We start from the raw sequence: 23,807 nt of genomic DNA on the forward strand, positions 1-23,807 counted from the left end.
AAAAATAAGATTCCTTTCATGGGGAACAAGTTATTTTGACTCTTTAGGAGACGCATTTTTCCTTCAATTAAATCTACAAAGATAAAAGATGCATTTTCCTTCAATTAAATCTACAAAGATGAACAACTATCCAAAAGAAAGGAATGCTGTGAAACAAGCCTAAAGATACAAGCCATTGAGACCTGGAAGGAAGACTGCTCTAACAAAAGACTCATGAAAATTGAACATTAATACAATGGACTAGTGTGCTTACCCAAATAAAAGGTAAGTATTGCCCATCTAGTAGTACAGATACAGAAGTTCACACAAGACTATATTATTTCCTGACTTTAGTGTGAAATTATTTCTAATGCACATTTTCTCCGAGGATTTAAAATACATGTCCTGAAAATAAGTATTATTCCTTTAAATGGTCAGCGTTGGGTATAACAGCTTTTCAAAAGTAATCATTTACTCTTTAGAACAAAGACTACATTGTATATATCACACTGTCTGATAAGTTCTGCCCCTGGCATGTCTTTTTCCTTGATTAAACATATTTTATTTACATATGCATGCTTGCCCAAAGGATGTACTGTATGTTACCTAATGTGCAAAACATTTTTGTGGCATTTTTAGCATTTTCTGTCGTGTAGAAATTTTCAGTTTCACATTTACAATTTAAAAAATACTACTGTCACCACACTGCTGGTTTAAACAATTTGCATATTTAATATGCAAACCGGTTTACTAATGTGCATATTGTTCATGATTTTGTAAGTTTTCTGCTAATGCAAATCTTTTTCTCAGACTAAGCTTAAGTGCTCTCACTTGCTTAAACAATAAAAGTCAGTTTAGAATGTTAAGCTTGAGGTATAAAACATACATTGTGGAATCACGCACTGACTTTTCACAGCACAGTAGGACGAGCCTCTGGGATAAAGGTTCCTGAGAAAGAAAACAGTCTGCCTGCTTTAAACACTCGTTATTTAACTGAAGATAATCATGTGTCATAAAATATGCCTAGATCTGCTTACTTGTAGAGATTAGCTCCTTAATGGTAGAGGAAACAGAGCAGTTAAGATGGCAGCATGTTATGTAATGCTAAAAGGACGGAAACATTGTTTTATTTTTATTCCTGATGAAACAAGATATGCACATTAGTAGTTTTATATAAAATAAAGAATACTCTGATTGGATTATAATGGCTAAACAAAGTCAATATCTGCTTTGTTTTATATGAATGTCGAACTAATATTTGATTTTGAATGCTGAGTCACATGCTCTTTAAACAGTTATGTATTTTCTTTCCCACTTTCACAAAGTTCTGATTTTACAAAGACTGTATTATGCATATTATTGCCACTTTTCAGGATTTTTTGAAAGACAATAAAGCAATACTGACATTTTAATTGTGATGCCAAAATAATCTTTATCTTGTTTTATCTGGCAGCTTGGGAGTGTGACTATGACCACGTGAAGTCAGGACACTCAGAATGATCAAAAGTATTCATATTTCTGTTGGTACCAAAGAAAGCAACCGTATTTTAAGCTACAGGTTACTTGTTTAGGCTCTGAATTTTAATAAAATGTTTTGAAGTAAATTATTTTTAAGCTGTGCAATATTGTTAACACATATTTAAAGCATGAATGTGCATGCTTTCAGCCTTCAGATAGGGTTATTAATGAAATGTCACGGAAAAATCTCATGTATTATACTGACTATTTCAGAACATGTAACTTGGACATTCTTGACAAAGCTAATAATCCAAATGTCAGGAAAATACAGTTGTCTAAGATGAAATTATTATAACAGAAGATGTTTGAATGATCACTGCTGCAGTAGCCTTAGCTATATGGGTTATAACCTGCCAGTAATATAACAGCTGGCCAGCTTCCAAATCTTCAATGCACCTTCCATGCACCCAAACAGTCAAGCAGCTCAGGATGAGCTGACTAAAAGCCAAGTTTGGATACAGAGCCCTTCAGAGCTATTCTGCCCACAGAGAAAGGGAGGCTGACCCCTGAAAGGACTAAGCTAGGAATACCAGAAAATAAATGCCTGCACCATGTCAATAAAAAAACACACCAAAAACAAAGGGGATGAAGGGAAGGAGTAAGCGGTTACTGCAGCAGTGATCATTCAAATATCTACTTTTATGAAAAGTCCATCATACACAACTGTACTATGTTCTTCATACTGATCACTGCTGCAGTAGCCTTAGTGATATAGGCAGTTTACCACACCTAACTGTAATTGGGAGCAGGAAGGAGAAAGCTCCAGGAGCTCATGGAGAATGGTCCTAGCAAAAGCTGATCTAGACCTAGAGAAGGACTCAAACTTATAGTACTTCTAGAATCCAACCCTTTCCAAAAAGCCAAGGATGAATTCAAAGCACTGGTAGAGTGGGCCTTGACCCGTCATGGAACAGATCTGTCATGGTGAGTATAACAAAAGTAACAACCTTAGACAAACATCTGGAAATAGTCTGTTTTTACACAGGTTATCCCTTTTTATCTTCACAAGAAATGAACAACTGATCCAAAGAGCTGTAAGATTTAGATCTGTCAGGACAGCACCTGAGTTGTCTGTGGACATCCAATGTATGAAGTATTCTCTCCCTCGTTTTTTGGTTCAGGAAAGAAAATGGGGAGATGGATAGTTTGGCTTAAAGTAAACCTGAATACCAATTTTGGCATAAAGGATTATTTCTCAAAGAAAATCTGTCCTTATGGAAAATGGGAAAGGGCTGACTCACCATAAGAGCTTGCAACTCAGATAACCTTCTTGCAGACAGATATCAAGGCAGTCAGTAAAACTTATCTATGTTAAGAATCTCAAGTCAGCCAGATTAGTTAGTACACAAATGGAACAAGCCTTAGCTTCGCTAACACAAAATTAAGATCCCAGGGAAATGCCACCATTTTACGTGGAGGCCTCTTATGCAAAACACCTTTGACATGAGACTGCCTTGAAAGAGGAGGATCCATGGGCAGACATGCTGAAATGGCCAATAAATGAATCTTGATAGAGGAATGAGAAAGGATGTACGATAATAACTCACACAAATACTGTAAAACCAGAGAACAACTAGCTCTGAATGGGTGCTGGTCATGCTGTTGGCACCATTTGCTAATATATGACTTCGCAGTAACAGATTGTATCACCTCCATTAGTACTTGCTGCATGACCTCAGAAAACAGGTGTCAAAGGAATTAAGGCCATTCCCTAGGCGGTCAACTGAAGATGATTGACAATGGAGTGTATCAAAGACACTGTTCTTGTGTGAGCATATCCATTCTGTGAGGGAACTTGTGGTATTTACCCCTGGTCTTTTCCAAAAGAAGGGAGAACCATGGTTGCTTGGGCCAGAAGAGAGTCAACACACTGATTTTATGAGAATACTTCTGAATCCTTAGAAGTACCCTAGATATTAATAAAAAAGGGTGGAAGGGAATACAGGAACATTCCTGTCAAAAGAGAAGAAAAGGCATCTATCTTCCAGGCCTTCTTACATGGAGTCTTGGAACAGAATTTTGGCAACTGATTGCTCAGACAGGAAGCAAAGAAGTCTACTTGAGAAACTCCCCACAGATGCTCAAATCTTGAGAGACCCCCCCCCATCTAGTTTCCATTCATGAATGTCTGCCCTGGTCCACCTCAGACTGCTTGCCACACAATTTTTCTCTGACAGAATGTAGCATGTCTGCAGAGTGAGAATGTACTGCAAAGCTATACCCCAAGCTAACATTGCTAGTCTGCAAAGGGGGTACAACCTGGTTCCCTCTTGCTTGCTCACGTACCATGTGACTGCTGTACTGCCTGTAACCACTTGAAGAGGTCCAGGGACCAAAGATGATTCAGACAGTCGAGTGCCTTGATCAAAGCAAGCATCTCCTTGATATTTATGTGCCTGTATCTGTTGTTGGTGTCCCTCACTCCTAGCACTTTTATCCTTCCCAAAAATGCTTCCCAAGCAAAAGGCAAATTGTCTGTGGTGACTGACTGCTTTGCAGCAGGGATGGAGAAGGGGAGGCCTGGATTTAATGATATCTATTGTCTCAACCAACAATTCTATTCTGACAACCCCCAGCACTAAAATCTGAAAAGATAAAAGATGTTGGTGCTAGGACCAAAGAGATTTCATATACCACTGCATCTTTTTTATGTTGAGTCTAGCAAGGGGTACCATGAAAATCACAAATGCCATGAGACCCAAAATTCAAAATTCAGAGGTATACCCTCAGAGTAACCAAAATCTGAGTAAAAACCTGAGAAATATATCTAGATCAAGATTTATTTTTCCTGTAGAAGGAAAGCTCTTTGAACTGAGGTGTCTAGTTCACATCTCAGGAACACAATCCTGTGTAAGGGAGACGAGAAAGACTTTAGAATGTTATCTTGGAATCCCAGCTTCTGCAAGTGATCTCTCACCCAAGAGAGAGACTCCTGACATTTTGAATAAGAGTGCGCAAAGACAAGCAAGCCATCTAAATATGGAAAAATGTGGATACTTGGTTGCCTGCAATGAGCTATAATCGGAGCTAGCCACTTTCTGAACACTCTTGATGCAGTGGACGGTCCAAAAGGTAAAGCACAAAACTGATGATGTGATCCTGACACACAAAACCTTAAGAAATATCTGAAGTCTGGATTTATAGAGGCATCTATATCAGATTATTGAAATATGAATCCACCGAACACCTCTTTATCGACCTGTCTTAATTGAAACCTACCATCCTGGAATGATGGTTACAATGAAATTTTTTCCACGATAAGTAACCAGTGGGCCATCATCGGGAATTTGCCATTCTGCCCACTGTAGTGTGATCTCGGAGCTGGTATATTTAGTTAGGGGGGTGAGGGTTGGGATGTAGCCCCCACCAGGGTCTGTTTTAAAACTGTGTGTTTTTTTATGCAATCATTATGTTGGCCCACTGGTTACTTACTGTAGGAAAATTTTTGATGCAATGATCGTTCAAGGACATTAGGTTTAGATTAAAACGGGTCAATGATGAGGTGCTCGGTGGATTCAGATTTCGATAATCTGATATAGACCTGAATAGAGATGTGATAAGCATCTTTAATTTTAGTGTTACCAGGAAACTTAAAGAAGGAGGAAGACGATGTAACAGAATATGAAGTGACATAATTTTGAAATTGGGCAGTATCACAAAAAGGTTTAGGGAAGAAAGATTCAGAAGGGATCTTCAAGCATTTTCTTTCTTTGGCACTAAGAACATCATTGATCATAGGAGGTTATTGTCCATTGGCCCTGAGGCCCTTATAAGCCTAGCCAAGAGTTTAGCCCATGTAAACGATTCAGCACCCAGAGCACCTGTCCAGCAGGGACACAGGTGGAATCCCAGGGGTGTACTTTCTGTTTCCCATCCAGTTATCCAGGTTGCGCTTAAAAAAGGATAATGAGGTACTCTGCTTGATGTCCTGCCAACAAATCCTATTGATATCACAGACCAGGTTGAGGTCGCCCATATGGGTTGCCCGAGTGGAGCTTGACTTGCGGATGTGCAGCAGTCCCATCAAGGCGGGGTCTGGGATTGCTTTGTACGCCAGACAGATGTCACCTCTGAGGAGTCTGTATGAAACTGAGTAGAGGGACAGGGCTTTTAGCCTATCTGTGTAAGGTAGGTGTTTGAGGCCCTGGATTCTCCTGGTGAGGAACCTCTGTCGTCTCTCCAGCTGCTGCATGTGATTTGTGAGGTACATGCCATAGAGGGCATTGTACTCAATAATTGGCCTTATAAGGGAGGAATACAGGGATGTTATGACCTCTTTGTCCCTGGACACGATACCCTTACTTATGAGGTGGGCCATGTAGAAAGCTTTCCATACAATGGAAGCAACATGGTGGTCAAAAGTCAGGTTGCTATCAACCTGTGTGCCCAAATACCTCACTACTGATTGCGTACTTAGGACGTTGTTATTAATGTGATAATATGTGGGGACGTCACTCTCCCCAAAGGGGATGATGATGCATTTTTGGCATTTAGCTCAAGGCCATGTTTCTGGCACCAGTCATTTGTTTGGGTGAGACCCACTTGGAAGACATCCACATCACTTGGGGAACTGATGACTGCACCCAGCTTGCAGTAATCTGCAAACTTGGTCAGCCAGCCATAGCCCACTGGTTTTGGCCTGCACCTCAGAGAAGTATATCCCGAATAACAGAGGCCCCAAGACCTTCCCCACCTGGGAAGTAGGAACTTGTTTTACCACTCCTTTGGACAGTATGTGATGAAGAAAAGGTGGAAATAAAACAATCTAATCTGCAGGATGAGGAATGACCTTCTTGAAAGGGGCAATTTCCACCTAATGCCATCTGTAACCCTCGTGAATGATTTTCAGAACCCATTTGTCTGAAAAAAATCTGTTGCTGAAGAGAAAAAAATGGAGATTCAGACTTTCTGGAAAAGAAGAGGGGCCAGGGTGGGGATGGGATCACAAGGTCCCTCAAACAGCTATTTAGACTTGTTGGACTGTCCTTGGTTTTGGGAGATTTGAAACTTCTTTCTGGAACACTTTTTGCCACTTATTCTTAAATGTCTGTTTACATGAATTGTGTTGCGCCTTTACCCATGTTTTTTGTCAAAATTGGATATGGACAAGGAAATCCCTTAAACAACTTGGAAAAGGTAGGCCTGAAAAATCTTTAAGAGATTCACTGGAACATCTTGCCCCTTTCATCACACGTTTTGACCACCTCTGCAGCAGGGGGGTCAAAACTGAAATCTCTACCTAAGGGAGAATTTAAAATCTCATTTTTTTAAATAATCTGGAAGGTTCCGATACTGCAGCCATGCAAACCTCCTTAAAACAGTACCAGTAGCCATAGCACTGGAAGAAGTATCAACAGAGTTATACACTCACTACAAACAATAAGTAGAGACCTGTGCAACAGAAAAAACTAAGCTATTTAAAGCTGTTTTGAAACTTCAGATGCAACATTCTTTATACTTCACAATATGTCAGAACAAACTAACATATGAGCCTGACAATTTAAAATTATGAAAATCATATGAGCCTGACAATTTAAAATTATGAAAATTAAAATTGTAGATGTACACACTTTTTCCCATACCTATCAGCTTTCCCATCCTTCATAGTAGGACTGAAATTAACTAAGTGCTTAACAGCAGTGGAGGCAACTAAGGCTATAGGTGCTGGGTCAGGTTTGGGAATAGTGTATAAACATTTAAAAGACTGAGACACTTTATACAGCCTATCTGCCTTTCTAGGGACAGCTAACTATCAGGAAAACTGCAGATATTAGTACATACAGCCCCTAAAGCATACGGGACAGGAGGAATGAGTGTAGGTTCTGGAAAATCATAAAAAGCAATCATAGTATTTTCTGAGGGAAACAGTGGGACATTCTAGCAATTAGTCTTGGAGAAAAAAAAAACACAGGAAGAATCAGAAACTGAGCTCTCCTCTGAGTCTGAATCAGAAGTCTGAGGACAAAACCCCAAATATGGCCTTGCATTTTCCTGTTCAGATTCAGAATCATGAATGTCTTCAGGAAAAGAGGCATTTCTCTTTCTTTTACCAGAAACTACTCTACAAGAAGCATCAATAGCCTCAATTAAATCTCAAGCCTGTCCCAGTAAACTACTACTATCCAAAGAAATTTAAGGAGGAGAACACGTCTGGTTTTCTGTTTCTTTTTGACATAGAAAATGGGCCCAATAGTGTCATTAATGGCAGCTGCTGCTTCCCCAGGGATGGGCACAGCATTCTGGCCTAACAGGGAACAATTCCCTGTTCCCTCTCCCTTGCCCACTGAGGGGACTCCAACAGCTACAGAGGATGTGGCTAACCTCCTGTCCATAGTGGCTGTCGGTGCTACACCAGAGGGATATGGGGGTAAAAGATGAGTGGCCTGAGGAACAACAAATGAATACAGTATAGTCACCTACCTGTGGCTGAGGCAAACTGCTAGCCTGCTATGTGGCAAATGCTGTTTGCTTAACATTTTCTTTTTGTGGTTGGAAGAAAGACTGATCTTGGGACTGACAACCTGTTCGATGGACAAGCTGAAAATGGTACACCTTCCCAGGGAAGAGGAGTAGGAAATGCCGGTAAAACTACCAGTCTACAGAAATTTCTGTTTTGAAAGGAAAAAACATAATAAAACACACTTTCAAACACTGGCAGCCCCACAGCAGTTTGTTTACACTACTTTAAAACTGAAAGAAAAAAAAGAGTGCTTCAATTAAAAGCAAGTTACAGTCATGACACATTCCATTAAAATACAACACTCCTAGCTTTAAATTATCTTTCTGAAGAAGAAAGTTAATACAACATCATTAAATAAGAAGAAAATGGAAGTCTTCCCCAAAAGGGAACTTATCTGTCTAGTAAAGGAAAGCACAGGTTGACCCATCAATGTTTGAAGGCCTCAGAGGTGTGCACTCTTCAGTGGCAAGAAAGCTCTGAAGGGCTTGGATCCCAGACTTGTCTTTTATTCAGCTCATGTCGAGCCGCTTGACAGTTTAAATGAGTGGAAGACCGCCTTAAACTTTGAAAGCTCACTAGCTGTTATATCTTCAGCAGGATATAACCCAAATAGTTGGCTACTGCAGCAGTGATCAATATGAATTACATCAGTTTAAAGTCCAGCAGTTACTGTGAAACTATGAGCTGTTTGTTATGGCCCAGGGTTTCATTCCATTAGACTTCACCCATCTTTCACCCATCTACTTTGTGGTTGTCAGCAGGTTATTTAACTACACGGTGTTTGGGGGCTTTTGAAAAATTGGGATAATCTTTGCAATAGTCTCCTTGAATTCATATCTGGTAACTTAAAAGACTAAACATACATTTAAATGGAAACAAATGATTAAAAGGATAATAATGGAGATGGTGAAACATTGTTGACCATTGTAATTCAGATATTTTTTAAATTAAATTTACCTGTTTACTGGTTAGGTGAGCTGGTCTACTGACCTTTTGCAGTCACTAACTGAGAACTTACATAAAGGTGAGTAAGTAGGTAGAATGGTGCAGTAATATATACCTACTGTATGATTAAATATCAATCTGCATAAAATAAGTGTTGACAAGTATGACTACTGTATAACTGTAACAAACAAGAACAAATGAGTGCACCATAGGCTGTAGCATCAGCTTCAATAAAATCCAATGAGGTCTTCTTTAGGAATAAAACTCACGTTTAATATAGAAAACAAACGAATCAACAAACTGCAGCAATATGTGATTGGCCAAACATGTTGGGGACCAAGGTGACACTCATATGTTCAAGTTTTTAGTTCTTGAAATGATATCTGTAGATGGCAGACTAGGTAATATGAGGAATAAGGTTGAAGAAAGGGAAGGCAAATGGATTTTAAAGCTACAAGCCTATAGATTTGGGCTTAATGATAGGTTTACCATCAAGCCATTTTTAGCTTCTAGACCCTTGAATCATTAAGCATCAAGATATTTAAATCATAATAAATGTAGTTGATTTCTTTTTATCTGCAAGAATTTTATATTTTACATTTATTTTAGATGTATTTTTATGTTATATTATATCTTATATGTTTGTCTCTTTAAGAGTATTATGATGTCACCACAAACAAGATGTTTAAAAAGGGAGCATTTATTAACTGCTTTTATGTCTGATGAAGCGATATATGATAACGCGAAAGCGCTCACACATTGCTGCAGTTTGTTTATTCGTTTGTTTTCTATATTAAACGTGAGTTTTATTCCTAAAGAAGACCTCATTGGATTTTATTGAAGCTGATGCTACAGCCTATGGTGCACTCATTTGTTCTTGTTTGTTACATTTTGTTTAATTTGAGTGCTTCGCTTGGTGGTGCTGCTTTTTTCTCTTACTGTATAATTGTAAGCAATACCACTATTTGCAGTTATTTACAATATTTACAATTGCAAAGATGAAGAAAGTAGACAGGAATACAAGGAGATGAGGCATATGGCAAAGAGACAGGTGGCAAAGGCTAAGGATAAGGTGTACAAAAAGCTGTATGAAATGTTGGACACTAAGGAGGGGGGAAATGACCTGTATTGATTGGCAAGACAGAGTGTCCAAGCAGGGAAAGATGTGCAGCAGGTTAGGGTGCTAAAGGATAATGAGGAAAATATACTCACAAGAGAGAAAGGGGGTTGAGCAGACGGAAAGAGTACTTTCAATGACTGATAAATGAAGAGAATGAGAGAGAGAAGGTAGGATGATGTGGGAATAGTGAATCAAGAATTGCAACAGATTAGCAAGGAGGAAATAAGGACAGATATGAAGAGGATGAAGAATGGAAAGGCTGTTGGTCCAGATGACATACCTGTGGAAGCATGGAGGTGTTTAGGAGAGATGGCAGTGGAGTTTTTAACCAGATTGTTTAATGAAGTCTTGGAAAGTGAAAGGATGCCTGAGGAGTGGAGAAGTGCTTTGGTACCGATTTTTAGTAGTGGAAGCTAGGCTAAGAAGGGAGGTGATTAGTGAGCAGCAGTATGGTTTCATGCTGGGAAAGAGCACTACAGATACAATGTTTGCTCTGAGAGTGTTGATGAAGTTCAGAGAAGGTCAGAAGGAGCTGCATTGTGTCTTTGTGGATTTAGACAAAGCATATGGCAGGGTGCCTAGAAAGGAGTTGTAGTATTGTAGGAGGAAGTCGGTTGTGGCAGAGAAGTATGTAAGTTTGGTACAGAATAGGTACGAGGGTAGTGTGACAGTGGTGAGGTATGCAGTAAGAGTGACGGATGCATTCAAAGTGGAGGTAGGATTACATCAAGGATCAGCTGTGAGCCCTTTCATGTTTCAATGGTGATGGACAGGTTGACAGACGAGATCAGACAGGAGTCCCTGTGGACTATGATGTTCGCAGCTGACCATTGTGATATGTAGTGAGAGAAGGGAACAGGTTGAGGAGACCCTGGAGATATGGAGATATGCTCTAGAGAGGAGAGGAATGAAGGTCAGCAGGACTAAAACAGAATGCATGTGTGTGTGTGTGTGTGTGTGTGTGTGTGTGTGAATTTGAGGGAGGATAGAGGAAAGGTGAGAATGCACAGAGTAGAGTTGGTGACGGTTGATGAGTTTAAATATTTGGGATCAACAGTTCAGAGTAATGGTCAGTGTGAAGGAGCGGTGAAGAAGAGAGTACACACAAGGTGGAGTGGGTGGAAAAAAGAGTGTCAGACTGATTTGTGACTGACGGGTACTAGTAAGAGTGAAAGGGAAGGTCTACAACAGGGTAGTGAGACCAGCCTTTTTATATGGGCTGGAGATAGTGGCATGATGAAAAGACAGTAGTCAGAGCTGGAGATGGCAAAGTTAAAAATGTTAAGATTTGCACTGGGTGTGATGAGGATGGACAGGATTATGAATCAGTATATTAGAGGGTCAGCTCAAGTTGGACGGTTTGGAGACAAAGCCATAGAGGAGAGACTGCTTTTGTTTGGACGTGTTGAGGAGGGATGCTGGGTATATTGGGAGAAGGATGCTAAGGATGGAGCTGCTAGGTAAGAAGAAAAGAAGAAGGCCTAAGATAAGGTTTATGGATGTGGTGAGAGAAGACATGCAGGTGTTGGTGTGATAAAGCAAGATATAGAAGACAGGAAGAAATGGAAATAGAAGATCTGCTGTGGCGACCCCCTAACGGGAACAGCCAAAAGAATAAGAAGACAATTGCCAAGTATGGTCAGTTGCAAAGATGAAATATCCTAGGTATTGTGAAATGCATTGGTATATTATGTTGTCTCATTTTAAAGGTATTTTCTTAATGCAGATTCAAACTGTTGTAGAGCCATCAGGACCAAGTATCGAGAAGGCTCTTTTCCCTGTAGTAATTTTAAACCATGGTCTAGTGAGCAAAATGTAATTTCACTGGTGCCTCTTAAGGTATATATTTGTTCCCTTAGACGAAGTCAATTTTTACTGGTGGGCAGGATCCTTGGTGGGGGAATATAAACTGTACACTTGTGTAGACTGGTATTGCTGCCATTTGTGAGAGGGCATTGCACCTACTTGGGATGTCTGTCATCTGTTGCATTTGCCATGCAGTAAACACTATAACCTCTATAAAGTATTCATTTGATGACATATGGAGCAGTCTACATATTTAAAGTTAGGTAAATTAGCATCCAGGATGTAAGAGAGAATTTTAATGAATAGTTTGAATAGGATTTCTCTTCAAACTTTGAGCTCTGAATTCCATGAAAGGGAATTTGTTTACTTATAGATTAGCTATTTTTAATATTAACTATTTGCTTTTTCTGTCTATGTCAAATAAGATAAGATTTCAGTTACCAGATTTCCCTGTTTTTTATACAGCAATTACTTAAAAGACCTGGATTACTATGGAAACCACAGAATGGCAATTAGTAATATCTAGTATTTACTTCATTGATGTCAATGCCAACATCAATGGCCTGTGGCTGACCAAGTTTGGAGCTATCATTTACTCCCCATCAGACTTCCAAATTCTTCAGGAGGAATTAACATACACCAATAAGAGGTTCCTGGAACACAGCCTAGGACTAAAATTTAGCATTGTATTCTTAAGAAAAACTGGACACCAATGCTCTTACCAACAGAAGAGACACCCCCTTTGGAAATTTAATCTGCTATTAGGGACATGCGAAAATTTTACATAGGGGGGAGTATGCATCCACAACTTTATTTTGAAAAATGTTCGAAAATGTCAAATCTGTAAGACTGTCTCAGCTTACTATACAAGATCCTGTTATCTAAAATGGAAATATCATTGCTACTTAAAGCACTTGAATGCCATGGATATACACAGAATGAAATTCAAAGTGCTATTATGGTGTCAAGTATATAAAAGCAACTGGGGCATCCTTATAATTATTCCAGATATGCAAATAATAGTTGGTACGACTCCTAGATTTGTCTTTAAAAATACATTCCATTTAAACCAACTATGCTACGCTATGTATCCATGTCTAGAAGACTACTGTTGTAAGAGTGCATGTACTACTACTAACGCTGAATATCTTATCCTCTAACGGGAAATATCATCTGGATTTGTATGTTACTTGTAATACTATAAAAGATATTTATTTTGACGAATATGTACAATGTTCTGCTTTTATATATATAAAACTAATACAAATTTTAGCAAATATATAATGCATTTGTGTGATATAAAGAAAAGAAATATTAAAAAAGCCACTTTAAATATTATAAATGCTCTTGCGAAGCATGTATATTACAGTGACAACGAAGACCCACTTAAATTCCTTTTCTACAGTTGTATACTCTAATATAAGTAAACAAACAGTAATCCAGAAAGCTTGAGTCAAATCTGGTATCCTACCACTGATGAGCATTTGTCCAGTTACCTACTTAACTGAATAAACTACTTGAAACTTGGGCATCTTTATTCCTCCAACAGGGGGGGTATCAGAGAGAAAGTCCCCTAGATCTGCTAGTTAAAATGATTTTATCTGGACTAATCCTTTGTGTTCTGTTTTTAATATAAAAGGCAAAGCTTCCTTCGCAAACTAGGACCAAGACACAACTGCAAGGTAATAAGTGTTTTTGTTCCCTTTATAACATGAAACAAAACTTCATTAGATAAAACCACCTTACAAACTTCCTTCTTTTATACAGCCATCAATTCACATCAACCAATGAAAATTCTTTATAAATATACCTTTTTAAAAAATACCATTTCCATTGATAAAAATACTTAAATGTATGTACAACAGTGTTTTATACTTTTAACACCGTAAAAACAAAATTTACGATGGTCTTTAGTGTAAGCAGTAAACACTGTCATATCCGCATACTCTCATAATTAACTCCAAAATGTGTTTTATTTTTGTTTATTTATTTATTTATTATAACAAATGGTGTGTATCCTACACTCTTCCTGCTTATTATAAAGTGCTCCTCTCTAATCTGCTTTCAAAGCCAGTAAACTACTAATGGACACCCCAATAACGGGAAAACATGTGGCATTTAATAAAACCTGCCAATGTGTTTCCCTGTATTCCAAAAAGCTTGACCAATTCCCCACCTCGTTCCTGCCTCAACACCTTTTCCAGCACACAAAAGAGGAATTTTCTAAAGTTATTACAATTAGCACTATGTCTGTATAAAGCATTAGACCTATCCTGTTAAACGAAATCAAGAGGAGTACTAACAGAAGAGGGTTATCCACTACCAAAGAATAATTTTAACCAGAGGGTGTCATTTGTAGAAACGGATGAGACAGTTATGGAGCAACTGCCCAGAGACATCAAAGAGATGGAGGTATTTGGGGATCAAGGTGACAATATTCGGCAGGATTTTTCACCTCTACCAATAAGGTTGGCAAGGTTAAAGAACAAAAATGGTTCCTGGACACCAAGGAACAAAGGACAGAACCACCATGGTTATCGATGACAGGGTGGAGGCAAAATGAAGAGGAACGGGAGACCACCATCCTACCACCAGTGGTAAGACTGTCTGAAAGAGACTTGCATGATAATTGTTATTCAAACAATGACTGTTTCATTAATGACTGTATCAATGTGGTGTATGAGTACCAAGGACTTAAAATTTACAATCATAGTGATTTGTTAATTGATGACTGAAACAGGGAGTTATTTTCTAAAGGGTTTAATTTTATTCCTCAGAAACGAAATAACATGGTTAACACCATTTTGGACTTAAAGGTGTTTGTAATGAACATTAACCTGAGACTATTATTAGATAAAGGGAAGGAAAATAATGAGGTTAAAGAACAAATGGTTAGAAAAAGTATGTACAACCCCCCCCCCCCCATTGTTGCCCCCGATTGGCTTGTTTGAAAAGTTGAGTCAAGTTGAGATTAGAACCTTACATGATAACGGGGCTAATTTTAGGTGTTAACAACTTGACTAGTGAGGAATATAAAGTACTGTTAGATCTAACAAAGAATAACACCATAAGAGTTATGAAAGCGGATAAAGGAGGTGGGGTGGTCATCATGGGACAGCACGACTACAATGCCAAAATGTTAGAATACTTAAATTATAGTGCATTTTTTACAATAGCTTCCCTTAACAAGATTAACATCTTTAACATCAGGCGTGATATGATGTTAGAAGGACTTTTTCAGGAATATAAATTTAATGAAGCTGAGATGAAATATCTAAGGGTGAAAACCCCCTTGATTCCAGCCTTCTTTGGGATTCTGAAAATCCACAAGTCGGTCGAAAATCCACCAATAAGACCTACAGTGGCAGCAAGGGGTGTACGACCGAACCTCTAGCCAAGCATGTGGATTACCGCTTAAAGGAATTCTTTACAGGGAAGGAGCATGTACTTAAAGATTAGTGGCATTTGCTAAAATGTTTAGCCAAAAGTGAATACAAGGAGAATATCATATTTCTCAGCACTGATATTAAATATCTGTTTTTGACAATTCCACATGAAGAGGGGATGGAATTCTTTCAGGAAGCTTTGAATATGGGTTCCAAATTTTCAAAAGACACCATTTACATTTTGTCCACCCTGATGGAACTGGTTTTAAAGAACAATTTTGTACTGTTCCAGGGAGAGTACTTCAAACAAATTTGAGGGGTGGTGATGGAGGGAAGCAACGGCCCCCATTTTTGACAAAATTATTTTATGGCAATGGGAAGCCAAATTTGTGTTTGGTTCGGACGACATGAAGTACATTTATAAATGTTATAGGTTTTTGGAAGACATTTTGGTGTTATATGAAGGAGGAATGAATGAAATCCCAAACGTTGTTAATTACATTAATAATATCACACATTATTTAACATTTACTAGTAGTGTGGAAGAGGAGAGCACCAATTATTTGGACATCCATATTTATAAAAATAGGAGTGAGAGACATCTTGAGTCATCCATTTATAGGAAACTGACCTTCTCAAATAGCTTCCTACATTTTGGAAGTGACCACCCTTTTTGGCAAAAAAATTAAAGGGAAAATGATTAGATTATCCAGGTTAATAACAGAGGAACAAAAGTTCAGGGTAGCACTTGAGAAACTGAAAGAAATGCTCAGGTTAAGAGGATATCCTGCACCACGTTTAGAGAAGTAGGAATCTTAGGTTATTAGCAAAAGAGCGGACATGTATACCCACCTATTGAGAAACCCAGAGAGTGAGATGGGAGAGAACAAAAAACAGTACAATTCCACTTGCTGTGTGTTAACATATGACCACTATTCTCCAGTAGCGAGACAAATAGTTCAACAGAATTGGAATTGTGTGTTTTGGGCATTCGGGTTAACTGAGAAATTGTGACAAAGCCTGAAAATACTGTTTAGAAGGGGACTGAACATGAATATGTTTGAAAAGAACAAAAATAAAGGTTGGGTCCTAATGGGGAAGATGAGTAACTGTAATGCATGCAAGGAATGTAGGTATATTTATGAAACTAGAAATGTGGTCATCGAAGGACACAAAAGGGTGCTGCCCATACAGGGAAATTACAATTGTAATAGGGGAGTGGATTATGTGGCTTTATGCCAGACATGTTCCGCTTTTTATATTGGGAAAACCGAATGTAAGTTGAGGAAGAGGATCTATCAGCAAACTTACGCATTAAAAAACAGTATAGGTCTAATGCTTTATACAGACATAGTGCTGATTATAATAACTTTAGAAAATTCCTCTTTTGTGTACTGGAAAAGGTGTTGAGGCAGCAACGTGGGGGGGGGGGGGGGTTGGTCAAGCTTTTTTGAATACAGGGAAACACATTGGCAGGTTTTATTAAATGCCACATTTTGCCGGTATTAATGATAGCGTGTCAGGCTTTGAAAGCAGATAAGAGTTTCGATAGGAACTCTTTACAATAAGTAGGAAGAGTGTAAGATACACATCCATTTGTTATAATAAATAAATAAAAACAAAAATAAAACACATTTTGGAGTTAATTATGAGAGCATGAGGGTATGACAGTGTTTACTGCTTACACTAAAGACCACTGTAAATTTTGTTTTTATGGTGTTAAAAGTATAAAACACTGTTGTACATACTTTTAAGTGTTTTTATCAATGGAAATGGCATTTTTTAAAAGAGTATAGTTATAAAGAATTTTCATTGGTTGGTGTGAATTGATGGCTGTATAAAAGAAGGAAGTTTGTAAGGTAGTTTTATCTGATGAAGTTCCATTTTGTGTAATAAAGGGAATGATGTGCTTATTACCTTACAGTGGTGTCCTGGTCCTACTTTGCGAAGGAAGCTTTGCCTTTTGTGTGTGTGGTGAATTTATACGTTGTGTTTTGCATTTCTGTTTTTAATATATGAAAAGTAGACATAGTTAATACAAGTGGACAACTACAATGAATGTACTATGTTATCCGTGTTTAATGACATTTGAACTTTAAATCCTGTATTAAGGATCAGAGGTATAGATCATTGATCATATTGTATTTACATATGTGCATCTGTCTTGTGTATGGCTCTTGTAATACCTGAAAAGCATTTTTAACATGAAAGCTTATGAATATTTTATTTCATAAAATTATTGTTATACTAATTTGCTGTTATTTATTTCATGTTATACAGTAAGTTTGTTAAGTCAGTATATGGCTTATGACTGCAAAGTTGTATAACCCTTTTGGGAAAGAAATTCATGTGTCTTGCAAATGTTGTGATCTGATAAATTTATATTAACTAAACGTTTGGTGCTATTTATTGCTTTAATTCCTGGAGATGTACCCAAGTCTCAGTTCCCACTTCTCCAGTGCTTATTAGCAACAGCTTGAAAAATGACTTCAAAGAATTAGTAAAATAATGTTAATGCCTTCATTTACAGAATTTATAGATACTGACATAGTTGTGAGTCACACAAAAATATCTAATATTAAAATGAAAACAAAAATGCCACAGAATATAATTACTGGATAAAAGTTAACTTACTAACACAAAAATATTCACCTATGTTCTACGGTCAGTTTATTACTGTTTGATGAAGTTTAATGTGTACTACAAGAAGTGATGTAGACACTTGCATAAACAGTCATTTGTTATACTAATTACTTTTTTCCTCTACATCAGACGTGTCCAACCCATGGACCGCATGCGGCCCTCAGATCTCTTCAATGTGGCCCCAGACCTCTAACTGCAACATCGATGTACGCATGCCCCAAAACACTTTTTTGTTTTGTGTTTTTCATGCCCGTGGCCTGTAATTCTTATGTCGGTTTGTGCATGCGCCAAAGCACCCTTCTAGTTTTGATTTTCTTGCGCCAAAGAAGTATCTGTGTGTTCACGCCATTATTTTGTGCCAAAGAATCAGTGTGTGGGTGTTCTTGCTGAAGAGGGACTCGTGTATGGATTTGCCGTCATTGCCTTTGAAAGGGACAGCACTTATCTGTGTTAATAGGTAAGTAGAGGGTGTGTGAGTGAGCGCATGCATGAAAGCAGAATGTTTGCGTATGTGAAAGTAGAAGAGTGTGTGTCTGTATGTGTGTGTGTGTGCATGACAGAGAGATACACATGCACAAAGAGGCTAATAATCAATCTTCCTACTGAACACAAATACGTTAGCTCACAAACATATCATACACTAAAAGTACACTTTCATTAAATTGCAGCTTTCCTGACAGAGAGAGTGTTGTATTGAATATGAAATCATACCACTCAACTGTATGGATTTTCACCTCATCTTCCAATTTGTGTCTTTTGCTTAGGAAATAAAAATAAAAGTAGTCATCCAAGGTTATGCAGTTCCAGGGAGTAAGAATGAGACAGCAGCCTAGGGCTAATGCCGCAGTAGTGGATTGACTTTGCGGGACTGTAGCATATAAAGTTATATTGTTTTTTTCTGACAAACAAAAAAGCACTCAGTACTGTTTTGTCATCGGTGAGTTCTAAGCAGTGGCAGATTGGACAAAAATAAGCATAGCTTTTGTGAATCATCAATACTGGCAAATCAGGTGGGCACAATGTCATTTTTTAAATGTTGGGGGTTTTAGTGTACGGTTTTAAGACATAGCTTCTTGCCATTTGCAGTGGATGGATATTTACATTTAATGCACAATGCTAGCAGTATGAGTGTGGTCCTGCAGGGATGTGGGGGATGACAAGTCTGCTACTGCCAATGTCTTGTAAAGTGACCTGGAAATGGATACTGGGCTGTGACTGAAAAGATGTTGTAAATGGGCTTAGAAATATAGTTTAATTAAACAAAGTGCACTTGCAATTTGCAGGTCATAATTTAATTTATTTCAGGTAGTCCAGATCCTGGTAGATTGCATACCATTAGACTTAATTAGGGAAAGCTGTCACTCTGGGGAAATAAGCAGCCGTGTTTCTGTGAAAGCTCTGTGGTTGTTTGCAGGTAGGAAGTTGCAGGATGTGGATGCAATGTGTTTTATTTGTTATTTTTAATTCATTTGTCATTTCAAAGCATGGTTTTCTTTGTTGCAAAAGAAGGCAGGATTGAATGAACCATATAATGCTTAACTGACAATGATGGGATAGAAAGATTATAAGTGATGAATAATGTTTGCAGCTACAGTTGTTTCGATGGTGTCTGTGATGCATAACTATTTTTGGGGCTGTGTCCCACTTTAATTTTTTGCTTTGTCCAGATTTCTTGCTCTAAGGTTGACAGGTATGGTTCCATACTAACTCAGATGGTTGTATTTACCATGGAAGACTTTTCATCATAATTACGAGAAACAGAGCCTTTTTAATACTTCTGCTTATCTCCAATATAAACTGCCATGTACCTTCTTAAGCTACATTAATTCTTTTGGAAATGATAGTTATGCTTCATTGGTTCAGACGTAAGCATAGAGTGCTAATATGACAGCTCAGTAAACTGTCAGTCTGTGAATAACTTCTGCACACATTAAAATGTCTGAATGTCAAATGGCTTTAGATTGGAGGGAAGTTATGTGTTTACTCCAGTATGTAGTATGATCTTGGAGAGTTTATGGATTTCTTATTGACTTACTTTTTGCTGAGCAGTTGTTTGTTGATTTAGTGATCCAAAGTGTTCCAAAGACATGCATCTGGAGCATTTCTCTCCGGGCCTCCGCTGAAAACAGGCTCTGTGGAACCTAGTCGGACTTTCCCAGTCAACAAATGATAAATAAATAAAATAAATAAAAAAAATAGTGATGGTCCTTTTGGTGGTGGGAAATTGCATGGATGAATCCATCTCTATTATGATTATTTTTTCAGATATTTTGACTTCCAGACAATTTCATTCAGTGAGTGTGTGTCATGTGATTACTGAGGTTGTCTATTTTACAAGTAGGGGCTCCTTTTGTGTGTGTGTGTGTGTGTGTGTGTGTGTGTGTGAAAGAGAGAGATTTAATATGTATTCTGAACATATTTTTGCAAATGGAATTCTTAGTTAAAAAGGCCCTTCTTCTTGGGCAAGTAGACTCGAGTAATAGCCGTCCAGCTAGGAAAGTTTAGTATGTGGATTTTCCATCCGGTTTGATGAAGGTTATGCTACTTACTCAAGGAGTACACTACTCATGGCTATCCATCCAGTTGTTGTGTTGCTGAACTACATTGTTTGCTAATGAGAGGAGCTTTTTACAGAAGTTTACGTTTTTGTGTCAAGAACCTGTCCATACAAAGTGGCTTGTTTATGCTATAGTGAAGGCTATGGTCTTTGTGGTGAGCGTTTTAAGTATAATCAGTATTTCTGAGGTGGAGGAAGTCTCTTAAGGCAGGATCTTTCTTAACCTGGAAAGCAAGCCAGTGGTGAAATTTACAGGGGCCAGTGAGAGACAGAGGAAAGCAAAAAGCTTTTTAGTCTGCTTGGATAACTAAGTGAACTTAGTTCTTTGACCTTTTTTGTCAGAAATGGCTGTAGTCTTTCTTTTGGCAGGATGTTTTGCTGAGGCACATGCCAAAAGGGGCGTTGCCCTCAATAATGGCTCTTATAAAGGAAGAGTACAGGGATATTATGACCTCCTTGTCCCTGGATGAGATACCCTTACTAATGAGGTGGGCCATGTAAAAAGCTTTCTGCACAATGGAGACAACATGATGGTCAAAAGTCAAGTTTTTATCAACCTGGGTGCCCAAGCACCTCACGACTGAATGTGTGCTTACAACATTGTTAATAATGTGATAACTTGTGGGGACATCACTCTCCCCAAAGGGGATGATGATCCATTTTTTGGCATTTCGCTTGAGGCCATGTTTCTGGCACCAGTCATTTGTTTGGGTGAGACCCTCTTGTAGCTTATTCAGAATTGTTTTATTAAGTCATTAATGTGAATTCTTTACTTTATTGCAAAATTGTTGGCTTATTTTTGTGGATTATAGTACTGTAGGACTGCTAATGTTGACATTTTATGTAGCTGGACTGCTGGTGTAGTTTTCCCAGTGAGAAATGCTAGTGCTGTAGTGAATATCTATTTATTTGTAAAAAAAAAATATATATATATATATTAACTAAGATGTTAGAGTTAACTGTTAGATTAGAAAATTAGAATTAGAATCAGAATGAGAATTAGAATTTTAAGGCAAATATTAGGCATTTATTACATTCATTCATTGTTCGAATGTACCTACAGTACAGCCAGGAGGTCGACTTTTGTCGCCTGTGGCACCGAAAGAGTTAACTATATGATATATTTTATATGCGGCCCCAAGACAATTTCTGTTCACTCAATGCAGCCCCGGCAAGCCAAAAGGTTGAACATCCCTGCTCTATATAAAACTTCACTAAAAACAGTAAAAATAGGAAAATGGTACAACAAACCTAAAGAGCTTGCAGAGACCATGTAAACACAATGTTGACAGGAAGGAAAAAAACAGGAAGAGGCAATCATAATTTCCATATATAATGTCCATACTACTGTAATACGTCTGATGTAAGCAAAAGCAACTAACATTTTCCAACAGAAGGCTCAGAAGCACTACTACGGAAAATATCCATGCAATTTTAACACTATCAAAGTGAATATATTATCGTTTGCACGACTTGCTGTTTGAAGTATTTCTGAAAATAATCAAATGAGAATACTCTCAGGCAGAGACATTAAGCCTTCACAGAGGCTCAGGAAGTATGTTGGATATAACAAGTGTTCTGAGGACATGGATAATAGTGCAGCACCATTAAATGGGGAATCCACCTACAAATCTGCAGAGCGGAATTTTTCTACATGAAGAGATAAAGAAAGAATCCACTTATAATTCAAATGCACAATGCAGAAATCCGAAGGTACAGTGAATGAACCAAAGATAACTGATAAAGTATACAGCATGTCAAAAACTTTCAAATAAAGCCAAAAAAAATAAAAAATGCATCATATAAGACTAAGCTGATAGATGTCATATGCCTTACTATGATGTATGATTCCAGCAGTGTTTACTGGCTTGATTTCCTCATAATCCTATAAAATGTCTTTCACACTATACAAAATAAGTGCCAATTAAAATGCAAATAATTACTAAAAAGTTAGAATTAAGTCAGAAAAGTTCAAAAAAGACATGAAACTTCCAAGGGGGTCATATGCTTCCGTTGAATTTTACTTTCATAACTTCAGTATGCCGACAACTTAACCATCCATTCTAGAATACTAAATTGATGTTAACTTGCTAAAATCAATGTGCTACTTTGTTCACAGAGAATAACTATTACCTTGCACGGTATTACTTAGCAGTACGGTCTAAGCTTACCAATTGGGTGTCATTGGAGGTGAGCGAGATGGCAGACTTTTGGTTTCCAAATGTTCAGCAGATAACGATCTTCTCAGATTGGAATTCCAAACCATTCCTCCCATTACTTTTTTGCAAAACTGACTGTTCAACCCTCTGAAGGAAAAACGCATGCAATAATTCCAGAATTATTTCAAAGAATTCAATTTTAAAGCAATTTTCTTCACAGCCAGGCCAGCAATGGAAAAATACAGTTTCAGTACTAAATATGCACACATAACTTAACTCATCTAACATCTGTAGTGCAACTAAGCTAAAAGCAACAACACAGATTATCACCAGTAGGTCATGTTATATATGGGCATGCTGAAACCATTAGCAAAAGGAATAAAGCACAAATGGGAAAGAGGAAAGACAAGATTACATGTACACCAAGAAAAAAAAGATGTCTCTAAGAAAACTTTGAAAAAAGTTCAATTTAATGTAATCATAACTACCAAAAATTAGAGAGAGAACAATGGGAGATCCATCGATTTCTATCTACTGAAAGTACAGTTATCTAAAATCTTACCATAACAGTAAATGTCCTCCTCTTCACTGTTGTGGTCTTCTTTACATAAGGGATGTCCTGCCAAGGACAGCCCAATGTTGAGCCAGTACACCAGATCCTTTAGCTTCTTACATCACACATATGGCCCCTACATAAAATGTAGGGCATAAAGGTGATATATGAATGCAAACACTCAGAACAAGAGAAAAAGAGTACCTTCATGGACAGAACAGAACATGTACATTCAGAAGGAAAAGGAAGCAAGAGACCCTCGTCTGGGAGGTTAACAAAAGTAAGGGGACAAGGGCTACAAAAGAGAAGCAAAAAGGGAAGGACTATATACTGCAACAGTAAAGAGAAGGACATCTACTGTTACAGTAAGATCTTACACAACCATAAGATGTCCTTCCATATCACTGTTGTAGTATTTTAACATAAGGGAGAGTACAAGAGCCAAGAAGGTGGCTGGGAGGAGGACTACACAGAAAGCCCTCTACAAACCCATGCAGAACAGCCGTGACAAATTTACCCTGGCCCTGAAAATAAAAAGAAGTTATGTGCTCACCATAACGTTCCATGTTTGTAGTCCATCTTGCTCTTCATTCTTACATATGGGATTGGAGCCGATCCTCGGCACCGACTCGGCCTATTTACAAGCTGGAAGTCTTCTAGTTGGCTCGTGGCTAGGTAGGT

General features: G+C 38.1%; 1 protein-coding gene across 1 annotated transcript in view; it reads right to left on the reverse strand.

Annotated features, from left to right (window-relative positions):
* Window positions 1-23,807, reverse strand: part of PTPN3 (protein tyrosine phosphatase non-receptor type 3) — a 2,272,168-nt gene that overhangs the window by 870,102 nt on the left and 1,378,259 nt on the right. Inside the window, exon 14 of the mRNA XM_044065075.1 lies at window positions 22,586-22,720. Coding sequence (XP_043921010.1) covers window positions 22,586-22,720 — 135 coding nt within the window. The remainder of the gene's footprint in view (window positions 1-22,585; window positions 22,721-23,807) is intronic.

The sequence above is a fragment of the Protopterus annectens genome, chromosome 3.part0 (genome assembly GCF_019279795.1).
Source record: "Protopterus annectens isolate FY-2018-M chromosome 3.part0, PAN1.0, whole genome shotgun sequence".
NCBI lineage: Eukaryota > Metazoa > Chordata > Ceratodontiformes > Protopteridae > Protopterus > Protopterus annectens.